At 32.4% G+C, this 14,754-nt stretch overlaps 1 protein-coding gene across 3 annotated transcripts; it reads left to right on the top strand.

Annotated features, from left to right (window-relative positions):
- The first annotated feature begins 2,143 nt into the window (after positions 1-2,143).
- Positions 2,144-12,842, top strand: LOC105348196 (hillarin). Of its 3 annotated transcripts, none has more exons than XM_034470345.2 (10): positions 2,144-2,222; positions 4,029-4,248; positions 6,313-6,552; positions 6,845-7,080; positions 7,225-8,428; positions 8,815-9,010; positions 9,428-9,705; positions 9,937-10,140; positions 10,558-10,585; positions 12,089-12,842. In XM_034470345.2, exons 2-10 carry the CDS (start codon positions 4,051-4,053, stop codon positions 12,094-12,096), a joined length of 2,592 nt encoding a protein of 863 aa, XP_034326236.2. In that variant the 5' UTR covers positions 2,144-2,222; positions 4,029-4,050; the 3' UTR covers positions 12,097-12,842. The 3 variants fall into 3 exon arrangements, with proteins under 3 accessions (XP_034326236.2, XP_034326234.2, XP_034326235.2); XM_034470343.2 differs by lacking the exon at positions 2,144-2,222 and adding an exon at positions 3,112-3,250; XM_034470344.2 differs by lacking the exon at positions 2,144-2,222 and adding an exon at positions 3,380-3,530.
- Positions 12,843-14,754: the final 1,912 nt, after the last annotated feature.

The raw sequence follows: 14,754 nt of genomic DNA, 5'->3' as shown, positions 1-14,754 counted from the left end.
AAAAAAAACCCAACAGATTTTTAAAAAAAATGTTTTTAGTAGAGATGCCGCCGAAAGGCCGATAGATGTTTTGTCTAAAGCAGTAGTGAAACTATCGATATAAATCAAATGGTTTTCCATCACATATACATATTAGATTTATTAGTTGATTAAATCGTTATTTAGTTTAAATAACTTGGAAATGTACTCGAGTACAGTTTTTTCTTATTTGATCAATTATTCAATATATAAATTTGTTTATTGGATTTGACATTTTTAATTAAATTGTTCAAAGGTCGGATGAAATTTCAATGCCTTATAATTGGGAATCTTTATATATCGTGTGGTGGTTTATATAAACGAATAATCGGGTATATTCTTTATGAAACGCCACAAATATTCTATTTACAGTCAAACCGGCTCCGATCTGATTCTGGCTAAATCATCTCTTTAAAATCTTTATATTAAAACCCTTTCTTCAGATTTGGTATCACCAAGTCACTGTTAAAGCTTTGATCTGAGAAAGAAATAAAAAAGTTTTCCGAACCCTTCACTGACCATTCAAAACCATTTTACAAAAAATCAAACGACAATGCAGTGATTTTTTTATTCTTATACATAAAGCTGATAAAACCGTTACTTATTAATAAGTTTCCACACTTTCTCATTTTCATCAATATCTTTACTGCTAAGGAGTCGTAATATTATATTTATATGAATAAAGTTTATTTGGCCGTAAGTCCCGTATTGCGTGCTATTTTGACAATATTTGTAGGACTTATAATTTAATACGGTACATGTATGTCTCAACTGTATTGTTTTTAAATTTCATCGTATCCAAATTATTATTTAATCTCGAATACAAGGTGGCATCATGCCCCCCCCCCCCCCCATGTACAGATATGTTAATAGTTAAAGGACAGGGCTGTGTTTTACAAAAGAATTTACGACTTACGACCAAATTAATGAATGCTAATTAATCACCAACTAATCAATGATTTATTCTTATGGCTCAAAAATATAAATATGGGAATTGAAATATTTGTTAAAAAAAAAAAATTGGTTTCATGTCAATTTTGTTCCTTAAATATCATTTTACGAGGCTGTAAATATTTACGACTTTGTCGTAAGTACTTTTGTAAAATGCACCCCTGGCAGAACTGTACAAACAAGAGATATACGGGTAAGCAGCAGTTTTCCTAATTATATAAACATTGACCTCTCAGTGAAGACTAATGAACATATTTGAAATTGTTTGTTTTCGTAATCTGTGCATGCTATAAAATATCACAAGAATACTTTGATGCATCAATAGTTAGTAGACACAAAAGAAAACTAGATGACACATTTCCAAATACAATGTATAGACTAGATGTTTTTCGAGTAACGCACGATTTTGCAGGAGTCACCTCCCGTCGGCGGCCATGTTGTACATTTCGGTCCGACAACATTCAACCAATTTGAACTTACTGTACTGGGAGTGGATAGCGCCGTTTTTTTTTCATTTTATTTGAGATTAATCTTTTTAAACCTACTTAAATTTGTCTTTGAGATATTATCTAGATTTCCCCTGTATATTTCTGCATATCCCATTTGAAGTTGGTTGCGCTAAGATGGGCTACCCTCAACATTGCCGCCGACGGAATGTTATTCCAGCAAAATTACTTCTATCAAAGAGGGTGGTGGGACTGTATCAATACATGCCATTACAAGATACAAATTTATGATTTGTAATACCACTATTTATTATTAACTAAGGGAGAATCTGATTAAGGCAAAATTTTGTTGAACGAACACAAACATGTATCTCGTTAGTTCACAGAAATCTACCTTGTTTCTCTTCCTCCCTTTAAACCACAGAAAAAAAAACTCTGGTACAACTTGTTTTTATTATTACATGATGCTGCAAGTTTTTTTTTACCTTGAATATTGACAATATCTCAACTGCTGCAATATTATCGTTTGGTGTTCCTAACAACGAAAGTTACAAAGGAGAGCTATAATTGCTTTCAAAGACGATCTGCGACATTCTGACATGCATATAAAAGAATAGGACTTCTTGTTGGGTCAATAAATTCACTCAAGTAAAAAAAAATCCCCCACCAATTGTGGAAGAAGTTATTAACTTGTCACTCTGTCTAATGATTTTTTCCTTCATCAATTTAAAAGCAAGCGAAAATACAAGGCCTGATAATTTGATCGATTTAAGTTCTTGGTGAAAATTGTATAAAGTGGAAGAACAGGTGAGTTTAATGTCATAAACGTCAAATCTTTTGGTCAATGTTTCATGTGTCTTTCTCTTTTGTTTAAATTACGATGTTTTTATAAATTGTTTATTACCACGTACACCACAGCTCTCTCCAGACTATTTTGTCTCTTTCTACGAAGGTAGCATTATGGAGGGTGTAGGAAGGGGAAGGGAGCTCACTCCACTTTTTCTGGATATAAAAATATCCACTATGGTTTGAATAACAAATGAAGATTGGTAAAATTTCAGGGGTGGTATGTGTGTGTGTGTGTGGGGGGGGGGGGCTGTCCTGTTTGATCGTTACTGTCAGGTTGCTCTCAAGCTTAAAAAAGCAAGTTTACGCTCTCTCTCTCTCTCTCTCTCTCTCTCTCTCTCTCTCTCTCTCTCTCTCTCTCTCTCTCTCTCTCTCTCTCTCTCTCTCTCTCTCTCTCTCTCTCTCTCTCTCTCTCTCTCACACACACACAGAGTAAATCACAACCGAGGTACGGTATCTGTAATAAATTATGCATTTTTCCACTGTTCTTTTTTTACGACTTTGTCACCCTATTATCGAGAGATTTAAACTCTGGTTCATAATAGCACCGCATTCATTGATTGAATATGAAAAAAGTTGTAATTAAGATCCAAAGATAAGAACGGAAAACAACTATATTGACTGCACGCGAAATAGTGTATAGATGTAATCAAATAACGAAGGTCCATGAAAGCAGAGAGTTCGATGAATAACATTTCATGGGATTCTTATTTTCTAATAAAGATTTTCAAAAAATCAAATGCTCAACAATGCACTTTTGAAATCAATTCTTACTCAAGTTGACAAACCAGAAAATATTCGATTCAATTTTACAAACGATTTTAAAACGCTTTACCAAGTAATTTTTCTCCTTTATTCATGCACTGCCGTTTAAAAGGAATGTGCATTGAACACACAGCGATGGCTGGGGCATAATGAACCTCTGTATTGATATCTCATTTATGTGCCTCCCGGCGTTGTAGACTCATACTTGTATCTACATTGATAAGGTGGGTACATATTGTGATTAACATCTTCTTTGTTTATTTGTTTTAGGGGTATCTGTCATCAGATGTTAAGCATCAGGTTGTGGCGATTCGTATCGATGCTTTTAAATTATTTTTTAAACCTTACTGATCATTTCAAACGGATCAGTAGATCTAAATATCCATTGTTGTTTTAGACAATTTGAGGTAACCGTATTGACAGGTATTAATTTCATTGTTCAATCAAAGTCAAGAGTATTTTGGAATCTGTCGGAAGTACGTAGTACTAGGCATGTAGAAAAAGGTATGTAATTGAATAGTTTGCCAAATGTTGACTTCATACCTAATCTGAAAGTATACAAGTATACTAACTGAAGAATACAAAGTGAAACTATGTGACATGAGATGTGTACTTTTTTTCTCATTTTGAGAGGTGCGGGGGGTTAAACGATGTGCTGGGTTGTTGCATTTGGCGACTTTGGAGAGGTTTATGGATTATATCTTATTTCATACATTGTATACATTTTTATATGTTCAAAAATCTTACTGAGAAAATAAACATCTTAATTTTGGTGTATTATGATTAATGTGAAAGGAAGTTTCTCAAATGCACGTAATTCCAACACATGCATGAAATTGTATTCTCAACACGCCGTTCATATAGTCACATAAGTTTTACAGTTTATGAACATAAATACTAACTATAATTTCACAGAAAACATATCGAGATTATAATGTAACGGTTGCTTTATATTCTCTTACTAGTACAGCCCCATAAACTGATATGAATCATTATTTTCAGAAAGAACAAACGATGCTAAAAGATGGGCTGCGGGGGAAGTAAGCAAGATGTGCAACAACCGCAACCCATTGAGAACAACATAAAGCCAGTTTCAGAACCCCCAAAACCAGTTTCGAATGGTACAACTCCCAATCAGGAAGTCAAAGATGAACAAGAAGAAGAGGAAGAAGAAACAGGATCGGACTGTTTATACATATCTACCGATCCGGGGGAAGAAACGGTAATTAATTCGATGTAAATTAATCGTTCGTTCGTTAAGAAATTAATGAGGAAATGCATCATGCAAGCAAGCTTTTGCATGTATTGTTTTTAATTTTTTTTTCTAAAAGCACTTATACAGAAACATGACTAATTTAAAGATACATGTGATTTGTATTATCATGGCAATGAAATAGCCCATTGATTAAAGTAATACATACATTTTTTTTTTTAAAAATTCCAAAAAGATCTTTAATGAAATAGCACAAACATTGAACATAAAATCACGCAAAAATATGTATATGTGATTGATAAAAATTAAATTTGAGATTGAAATGCGTGTAAAACAGGCTTAAAACACGAAAAATAACACGAAGTCAGAAAACATGAATTGTGTTCGCTGGCTGATATGAACAAGGAAGTTAAAGAGAAATGCAGCGTACATGTATGCACACAGAATAAGCAAGTTACATTCTGAAATATTCATACTTTTTGAAAGCGTTGATTAAAGGCCTCAAAGTTTTCGGAATCCGAGATAATAAAGAATGTTAATGCTTATCTCTAAGTGTACTGAAAGACTCCTTACTGTGATTTAAAGATCCACGTCACATCAATAAAGTTAACAATCTTCTACTAATAATGAACTGCCGTAAAGATGTCACCCCGATTATTACACGGCAATAATCTCTTGAAGATATGTCCACACCACTATGAGAGGAGTATGGACTCGAAACTAAAAGAATTGAAATGAAATTATTTGACAATCTTTATACAGTTACCCAACTTAAACATTGTATTTTTCTTTAACATTAAGACTTGCAATGCAGGAAGTTAAGCGCTTCTGGTAAAATCAAAAGATGAAAATTTGAAACATTAACGTCAGCGCTTTTAAAAATAAATAATGTAAGCACGAGTATAGTCTTGTACCGAGAACCAACCATTTCATACTGATATGAATATAAAATGTAGGCGTTAAATTTCATGTTAAAATTTTATTGTTTGCTTAAAGCATGATAAAAACAATGAACAGCAAAATCTTTGTATGTTAGTTGTTTTAAAAAAAAATAATAAAAATCAATTTTGTTTATACAAGAACTTTTTCATAATAATATTGAGCTATGGACAAAATTAACTTTATTGGATTATATTTGCTGATAATAATGAATTGATGGTAGAAGCTTGTGTTATGATTTTAGACTCTTACTATCGGATTCGGTTTAAAAAGCGATTATATAAAAAGTACCTCAAATTGCTAGGTAGTAAAATAAAAGGGTACACTAGCGAAAGACATAACACATTGTAAAGCCTATTTTTCGAATAAATCTTCTCCTGTTTATTTTATCGAAAGATACGTCGTGTTAATTTGATAATAATTTTTTTAATGCCTTATATTCCATTTATAAATTATGCACCCTTCAGAAACATTACTGGTTGAAATTTTATAAAATGTTTATGTAGATAGTAAAAGTGTTGTCCCTCCTTCGTTTAGTAATGTTGAATTTATGATAAATCTCCTATTATAAATGTGAAGCATGTTTACCCAAGGCCTATTTACACTAAGTTGTTATAAAATCTTAAAATAATGAGTAGATGGGTCTCATTTTTCACAGAAAATTTTTTTTAACACTGTACATTCGCTTCATCCATTAATACATGTACTTCTCTTATTTACAGGTGCTATTTAATTTTACAGCTTCTTTTTTTCTGTATCCGTCCACAGACGTGCATGCATAAATCAATTCTTTATAGTGATTCTTTCAAAAGCATTAACTATTTTTACAAAATGAATGAAATGAATTATAACTTTTTCATATTTTTAAAACATTTTTACAGATGAGCAAAATTTGGCATTGCAATTGCAAATAACTATTTGCATATTTGACGGTATTTTTCTTTTAACATCCTTATAAAAATTAAAATGATATAATTAAAAGTCTTCTATAGGAAATGTTTTGTCATATACATTAAAATTCCGTGTTCAACACACCAGAAAGATCCTTATCTTGGGACATTTAGCCTATCCAGATAACAATTATTCCAAAACAACTTTTAAATTAATGAAGGTGATCGTACATATTTTTGTCAGCTGGAGGTAGACGACAGTTTGGAAGAGTATAATCACATCAAACCGTCCGAAGAAGCACAAGAAAATCACATTAAAAAGGCAACTAACGTCAAATTCTTTGAGGATTGGTTCCCGGAGTATTTTCAAGACACGGACGCTGATTCCGAGTCGAGACCAAGAACAGTGAACCACATTGATATAAAAGTACATGGCTCGGACAAACAACTCACTATTGCCGACATCGACAAAAGGGCAAGAGAGGTAAACCACAATGCCGTCATCTTGGTTTCTTTCTTTCGACTTTCTCTCTCTTATTTTGAGACTCTTTGGACCGGATCCTTTGATACATATATCATAAAAAAATGGAACTGTATATTTGCAATGAAATTCCAAGTAAAAGGTTTTTTAACACAACAATGCACTTTTTTTTTCAATTTGTAACAACACCATTATCCAGTAATTGTTTTTGAGTTAGATAATTAGTGAAAATGTGGATTATTATTAATAACGGTTGTAAAGGACTAACGGTTTTTTCTTCTTGAATTTTGTCCAGACCCCACAAGACAAAGCATCAAGCTTCAAGGCCCTTCGAAACTACTTGCTTAAAGATCTCGAGAAACAAACCGATAAGGATCGGTTAGCTGTAAGAGCAATCCTTGTTTGGCTTAGTATTCAAGAGGAGGGCGATTTTGGCTCCAAAGCTGCAAACAAAGATTCTCCCGAAGGATTTCTGTCACTTTTGGCCAAAAAACAAACAATGTTTTCCACATTTTTCACAGTTCTCTGCAGGTAAATCATGCGTGAAAACATTTTATAAGAAAGATTTTTAGATCACTTGATAAGCGTATTTTATAGGATTTTTCTTAGATCACTTGGTAAGGGTCAGATCAGATAGTTCGGTTAGAAATAAAAAAGAAATGATTTTCCTTGCAGAGAATTTGGTCTTACTTGTGTGAAAATAAAAGGACTTTCCAAAGCTGGGGACTATCAGCCAGGTGATGCAATAACTAAAGAAAACAGTTCGGACATCTGGACCGCTGTATACTTTGAAAACTCATGGAACATCGTTCATCCATATTGGGTTTGTAGAGGTCTGTTTGGACACAGACCAGCAGGATGGATAAAATTAGAAGCAGGTGGAAAGGCTATTGGCAAATCGGAAAAAGGAGTAGCAGGGGTCCTGAGAAATGCATTTAAAGAATATTATATTTTTCCTAATCCAAAGGAATTTATTCATACCTGCTATCCTATTGACTCAAAATGGCAGCTGACAAAGAATCCAATTTCTCTTAAAAGATTTGAGAAAATGCCGTATTTATTGCCAACTTTCTTTGGAATGGGACTAAAATTAATATCAGATGAAACATGTCTGTTAAATACTATAAAAGGAGAATGTATGATTGAAATGCAAGCTCCATTAAAAAATGCCAACCAGATTGGTTTGTGGTATGAACTTTATTTAAAAGAAGGAACAGGGAAGACTGATGATGAGAAACGTATGCTCCAAAAAGAAAACATTCCCAAATTAGTAGCAATGATAAGATGTGGAGATCTTTGGCAGTTTAAATTATCCCTTCCAATCGAAGGAACTTTTAAAATTTGTTGCTATGGTGGTCCCTATAAGTCCACTATGGCCCGAATAGCTGAATTTAGAGTAGACTGCAAGGAACGAAAAAAAGACTGTAGAATATTGCCCTTTGACCCCGGTCGAGTTGGGTTTGGGCCCGGACCAGCTGCTGCGTCTGCTGGATTTTTTCTTCCATCTCATGCTGGGGGATTGGTACCTGTTAACGCTAAATCTACCATAGAAATTTCTTTCACCGTCGAAAAAATAGTCATTGAACGAACTACAATACGTGCCACATTATACACGACTAACAAAGATCAAACAGTACTCCAAGAAAACGTCAGTGTTCGAACCAGTGTAGAAACCAGCACCGTGTATTTTGATGCTGAAGTGCCAGATGAAGGGGAATATGCCTTGTCTATAAACACGGTGAGGCAATCACAGACGACGCAAACGACGCAAACAAGCACAGCCGTTTCTAATGGCAAATCCCAACAACATGCTCATGTTCGCGAGGAAACGTCGAATGTTTGCAATTACTTACTCTCTACTTTCGCAAAATCAAAAGAGGTAAGAATGTCACAAAACAAATTACAGACTCTCTCTCATATACTTTTTTAAAATGGCATATGTAATACAAGGATCTGTTGCTGCTGATATTTTCTTGGAAGTCGAGATTGTTATTTCATTTTAGCTCATCAAAATCGGAACAAGATATAGAAGATGTTTTTCAACAAATCATAAAACTCCTATAACTAATTTAAAAATATTTTCGAGAATGCAATTATGTATTTACCTGCATGAATAATTGATTCCGTTTGACGTCATTCAATGTAACACGGATATAATTGTCATATATACTGAATAACCTTGGCTTTCATTAAAAGGGCAAAATCAAATATTTAAAGAACCTTTTTTCCCAACTGCTTTTGATTTGATTTTGTATACAATTGCAGAAACTTAACCAAAAACTTGCTCGAAGTGAATTGCAAAGTTCACTAGAATCAGCCCCAAAGCACGGAGAGGGTCTTGCAAAAGGCATCAAGAATATTGAAAACGGAATCAAAAAATGTCTGAAGCAAAAAATTATGTCATCTGATAACCAAATTGTCGTAGCAAAATCAAAGTTAGAACATCTCAGAATTAAAAACGGTAAGAAAAGAGAGAGAGAGAGAGAGAGAGAGAGAGAGAGAGAGAGAGAGAGAGAGAGAGAGAGAGAGAGAGAGAGAGAGATTTTTACAAAAAATATCAGACAACATAGAGCGAGCAAAATATAAATGCTTTAACTGAAATGATCTTTAACCTTTTTGAAATATAATAACATTATTGCTTATTGGTTATACATATTATACGACTGAAAATTGAAGAAAATGTTGTTATCGATGATGTTTGTAAATTGTGAAAGTGATGCAACATGTTTACATTTGTATAACCCAAAACTCTCGGTTTCTCCAAAAATATGTATTCCTTATAGTCTTACATAGTTTTACTTCAGCGTTGATGTACAAAATAATCTATAACACTGATTTTCTTTAACACTTATAACATTTATAACATAACATTTTTTAGAGGTTCGAAATGCAAAGCTACGTAGAAATTTGTACGTGACGATGGGAACAATTCACATGATTAAGAACTCTTCTCTAAGTAGAATATGCGATAAAGAAATACAAGAACTCGAAGAATTTAAAATGGAATTAGAACAGCTTCAAAAATTTCCCAAAGAACCACCTTCTTTACACTGGGCGATCGGAGAACTTGCAAACTCCCATACTTTATGGGATGAAATAAACAACACCGTCAAAGCATTCCTCACGCTTCTTGGAGAACCACCTGAGTCTTTAAAGGTATTATTTATTGACTTCTTTAATTAATAAGATTTGGTATTCATTGAAACATAATTAAAATATTAAAATATTAATTATCAATCATATATTATACCAGTTAATTTATTTTAGGTTTTTCGTTGCACTTATGTAAAAATACAACTGTACATATAAATGATGAAAATTGTCTTGTAATATTGCAACAAAACAAATGAATTGTAAATGTGTGATTTTTTTGTGTTTTATAATCAGACATGGAACGACATGCTCAATGTCTTGCGCCCACCTGCTGATATGCCTCCGATGTTGAGTCTTACAGCCCGTATCAAGGAAATGGAAACGTCAGGCGCACCTAAGGAGGGAGTTGATTTGGAAAATGTTACCAAGTGTCTGAAGACGTATAGCATTGATCAGGTTAGGAATATTAACGTTGGAGCCGCTGTGATGTATGAATGGGTAAGCAATGTCTATTCATTGTATTGAATATAATGAAAGATGATTTTTTAGAACTATCTTTAACGCAATATATAAAAGTTGAAAACGATTCGAAATGACGTAAAATGTAGTCTACAGTGTAATGAAATTGACAGTATGTGATCTGAATTTATCAATCATATTTTTAATCTGTCATTAGAAAAAGGTGCACTAAAATGATATAGCTTATAGTGAATTATGGTTCTTTCTGTTCATTTTCGTTAATATTATATAGGATCCATTGATGTTTAAAAAAACACTGTCCTCTATACATATAATTAATGCATCGAATTGTACACAAAAAAATAATTACATCATTATTCTGTGGTTGTATAATTATATTTGTGTTTGAATAATCATTTCTTGTGTTCTTACAAATGTAACACTTCTTTTCACCAGGTCTTAAAGAATTCAGGTCAAAAAACAGGTACTTGATTTTTGACGAGTAACTTTTGTAAATGCTTTGTATTTTGTGTGTGTGTGTATTTTCACCAGAAATACAACGGAAACCTATCTTTTATTAAACATAATTATTGTTTGATCTGCTGCCAGGTTATTAACGCAAAATGAATACTATATTGATCACGTGGTACCGACGTATTATCGTTAGATGGAATTTAGGATACATGTTGCTAACCACACATAAAACATATTAAACCTGAAGTTTATTCTTAGGATGAACACTTAAAAATTTAAGGAGTAATATTGAACAATGGGAAGTGTCATTTATTGAAAACTTTTGACCCCAAATATATGCACTTTCCTATTAACGATATAAAGTCAGGACTGATTGGAGTGGTATGAAAATGGTGGTGACAGCGGTGCCAGACCGCCCAGATAAATCGTGAAAATTGTTAGTGAGTTGTGTCATTGTTGTCACTGTGAGCATTATAGGGGATTTCTGAATCATAAATTATGCATGTAATTAGCAATGATAACCCTTCTATGTTATGACTTAAGTTTTGACATTCCGGCCCATTAGTACTTTTTTGTCTCAGTACTTTTACCTTGAAGAAAAAAAACTCGACGTAAAACATTTTGCTCTTCGAATAAAGAGATACTCTGACCCCTTGATTTTTGAATATACACACTTGATCTCAAGTAACGATTGTTATGTTAGCGTTTTTGAGACTAAGGATGACCGAATCCATTATATCCAAAACTACTTTTCGAAGGTAGTTTAATATCTATTATAATAATTTCTTACATATTAATCTATCTATCTATCTATCTATCTATCTATCTATCTATCTATCTATCTATCTATCTATCTATCTATCTATCTATCTTTAATTTTCTTTAATGCTGAGTTAGTTTTAGGCAATCGATACATGTATTTTGTTACATTTTCCTTGTTTTTTTTCATGCTTTTTATTTTATATCATTGTTGGTCCTCGTTTTTGCCTTTTGAATTTGTTTCTAATGTAAAGTAATACTTTAAATGATATATCTATACGTCACTGAAATGCTCTATTGAAAGTTGATTTTACACACATTCACGATACGACAATGAACATGTGACTAAATTAAGCCATACTAATTTCTTTTGTAAAAATAGTATAGAAACATCGCAATTATTCAGATATCTGATATCTGATTAGACAATTTAATACACTTATTTCCGATAAATTGACGATTTTTAATTACATGTACTAGATAATCTTATCAATTACAACATCAGGCGGCAAAATGGTCTCAACATGTTTACATGTAACTTTAAAAAATCAATCTCAATTGCAAGAAGAGAACATGTACTACTTATCAGTTGTTTTTCGTGACATATTGTTCTTCAGTAGTTTGTATTGTATATGTACTTGTAATTTCAAATTGCTCGGTTCATTTGGACTGTCAATCCTAATTTTAAACAAATTTATATAAAATTTATATTTTTATTAGGATAAACTGTTTCAAAATGTGTATCTTTTTTCAGACAAATGATGTGAGCTTAAAGCATGAGATAGCTGAAGACCTGGCAGTGACACATTATCTATTTCTATTTTATGTACTCTTTGTATTAACATGTATATACACACAATCTTAGTGATTTAAATTTATATTTGACTATATTTACAAAAATGCATTTTTTTTTTGTTTTCTATTATGTCTGCCTGCATTTCTGTCTATAAATGCGATTGCCTGGAAAACTCTCAATCTATTTTACGAAAAACCCATTGTTAAGGTGTGAACTTGTTAAGTTCATTTTAAATGTAAAAAAGAATTTATAGATACTTAATTTATGGAATAACAGAACATAACTCTTAGAACTGTTTTTGAAGCATAACAAAACAATTCATTGTACATGTGCTTTCAGCTAGGTGTAGTACAACTGTGACATGGATCTGAGCTATGTTGTTAGCTATATAAACTGCATTGTACTGTATATAACCGTATCCTTCAAAGTGGATTCGAATATTCGAAACATAATATTGGCATGAATTTAGTGCATTCATTATTGCATCGAAAGATTAATTTTTGAGGTCGTCGTGTCAACAACTGCCTTTAAGTGAGCAGAGAAATTGAATAACGCGCGTTAGCGCATAATAAGAAGTTGTCTACCCAACTGATGACAGGTATTGTCAAAACCTGCAGTCAGGTGTCAGGTGAGTAAACAAACTGAAGAACGCTCGTTAGCGCGTTATGATCATTTTTCTACTCAACTGATGGCAGTTATTGGCAGTTATTGACATGACGGCGTCAAAAATAAGTTTTAATGCTAATATTTACATTCCATAATTGATAAACTCAATAATTCTAATAAAATATTCGATGTAAATTGCATCTATCAAATAATGAATAATAAAAGGTAACAAATAAGTAACAGCAAAGGCGTTATTGTCTAGAACCGGTTTAAACTGATTATTTCTTACTGTTGAGATGAGTCATGAAAAGAAAAATAACACTTGACATTTGCTTAAAACAATTCACTGTACAATCAACTTTATTGTTGAATAATTATAAAACACCATGTTTTAACCACATTTATAAAAAAAATTATAAAGAGTTCAATCAATTATCAAACATAATTGAGCGATCTGTATACATTGAATAAAATCAGAAAAGTTAGATTTTTCTTCATTGTCATACCGCTTTATATGGTACACATGAAGTTTAAGGTTTAAGGTGAATCGACGTAAGATTAATAGTTTATTGGGATTCTGCATAGCATTGGCATTGATAAGATATTTCAAAAGTTCCGAACAAAGCCCTAGTAATATTTAATTTCCTTTAAGATTTCAACACGGCCACACATTAAAACATGTTAAAAAAAAACTGTTATTCTGTTGTTGATTTAAAAATTTTCCTTAGTGATTGGTACATGTGTGCTTAATATATATTTTTAAAATCACAACGTTGTGATGCAAATTGGTGAAGTTTAATTTGAGATATATTTTTCATTAGCAGGTACCCTATGATGAAAAGTTAAAATATCAACTAAGTATGAAAATGTTTATTCCGTAAATGATACACTAATAGACTAGCTCCCAGTCTGAAAAAAAAATTCGGATAGAAGACCTTAGCACTACCTTCTGTTTCTTTAAATTTGAAAAGGTGCAAATTACGGCGAACAAAAACCTGAGCAAGTTTTGGATTGATTTGGACAGTTTTTACACTTTATAGTGCTGTTGATGACCTTAGAGGCAAGTAAAGTTATGGTATCTTTTGTCTGGTATTTTTTATTTGGAATCGAAATTTAGCACAGAATATGTTCGAAAAAAATTAACTAGTCCTAACTATACCGGGACGTATAGACATCGAAGCTACCCAAAGACCAGACGAAAACTGTTTACATTTAAATGTTTATTGGTCTTAAATGTCTTGTTCATTCTCAGTCAACTAAACGTATTATTCGTAATCTTTATTCATTTTTTATATATTAACATATCCAAAACTGATAAGCTTTGCTCTAATTTGAGTCTCTTGAATACTGGTCAGTAAAATGAATAAAATCATGACCATGGTTAATGTTTAAAAGGGCCATGGTCAGGATTTTGGTCAAAATCTATATTTCTGTTTTTATTATTTAAAATGCTCTAGGAATGCATTTCTAATGTTAAAATGAAATTTAAGAGGCAGACGTAGAATCATATGCAAGACACAGGGCTCACAATTCTTTCTCATGTAAACAAGACTCGAGCCCTGTTTTTGTTTACAAAGGTTCAATATACCAGTAAAAAATCCGTTTAGAGCTCATCTGTTTATCTTCTTATTTAATACTAGACTTTGACCCGTGCGTGCATGGGTTGGCATATAACATTTACGAAATAGATACATCGACACGCCGTATTGTTGACATTTACATAATTAAGCTTTAAGCCTACAATAATACTATTAATTTCACTACACTCTGCTTAGTTAGAAAAATCTAACTGAAAAATCTCGGGACGGGCCTTCACCACAGTTAAAACGCCTCCGATATATACACCTGTATTAATGTAGCAAAAAATTGCAGAATCGCTCCGGAACGATTTTGGAGAAAATTAATGAAGCTGAATTGTAAATAACAGTCAAATTATTCACAAAAACCCATTTTGAGGCTGTAAATATCTTTCATCTAAAAATTTAATTCTTACTAATGAAGAATTCAACACTTTTCTC

This window comes from Magallana gigas, chromosome 6, assembly GCF_963853765.1.
Source record: "Magallana gigas chromosome 6, xbMagGiga1.1, whole genome shotgun sequence".
Classification (NCBI taxonomy): domain Eukaryota; kingdom Metazoa; phylum Mollusca; class Bivalvia; order Ostreida; family Ostreidae; genus Magallana; species Magallana gigas.
The sequence above is the reverse complement of the archived record's forward strand: the minus strand, read 5'-3'. Positions and strand labels throughout refer to the sequence as shown.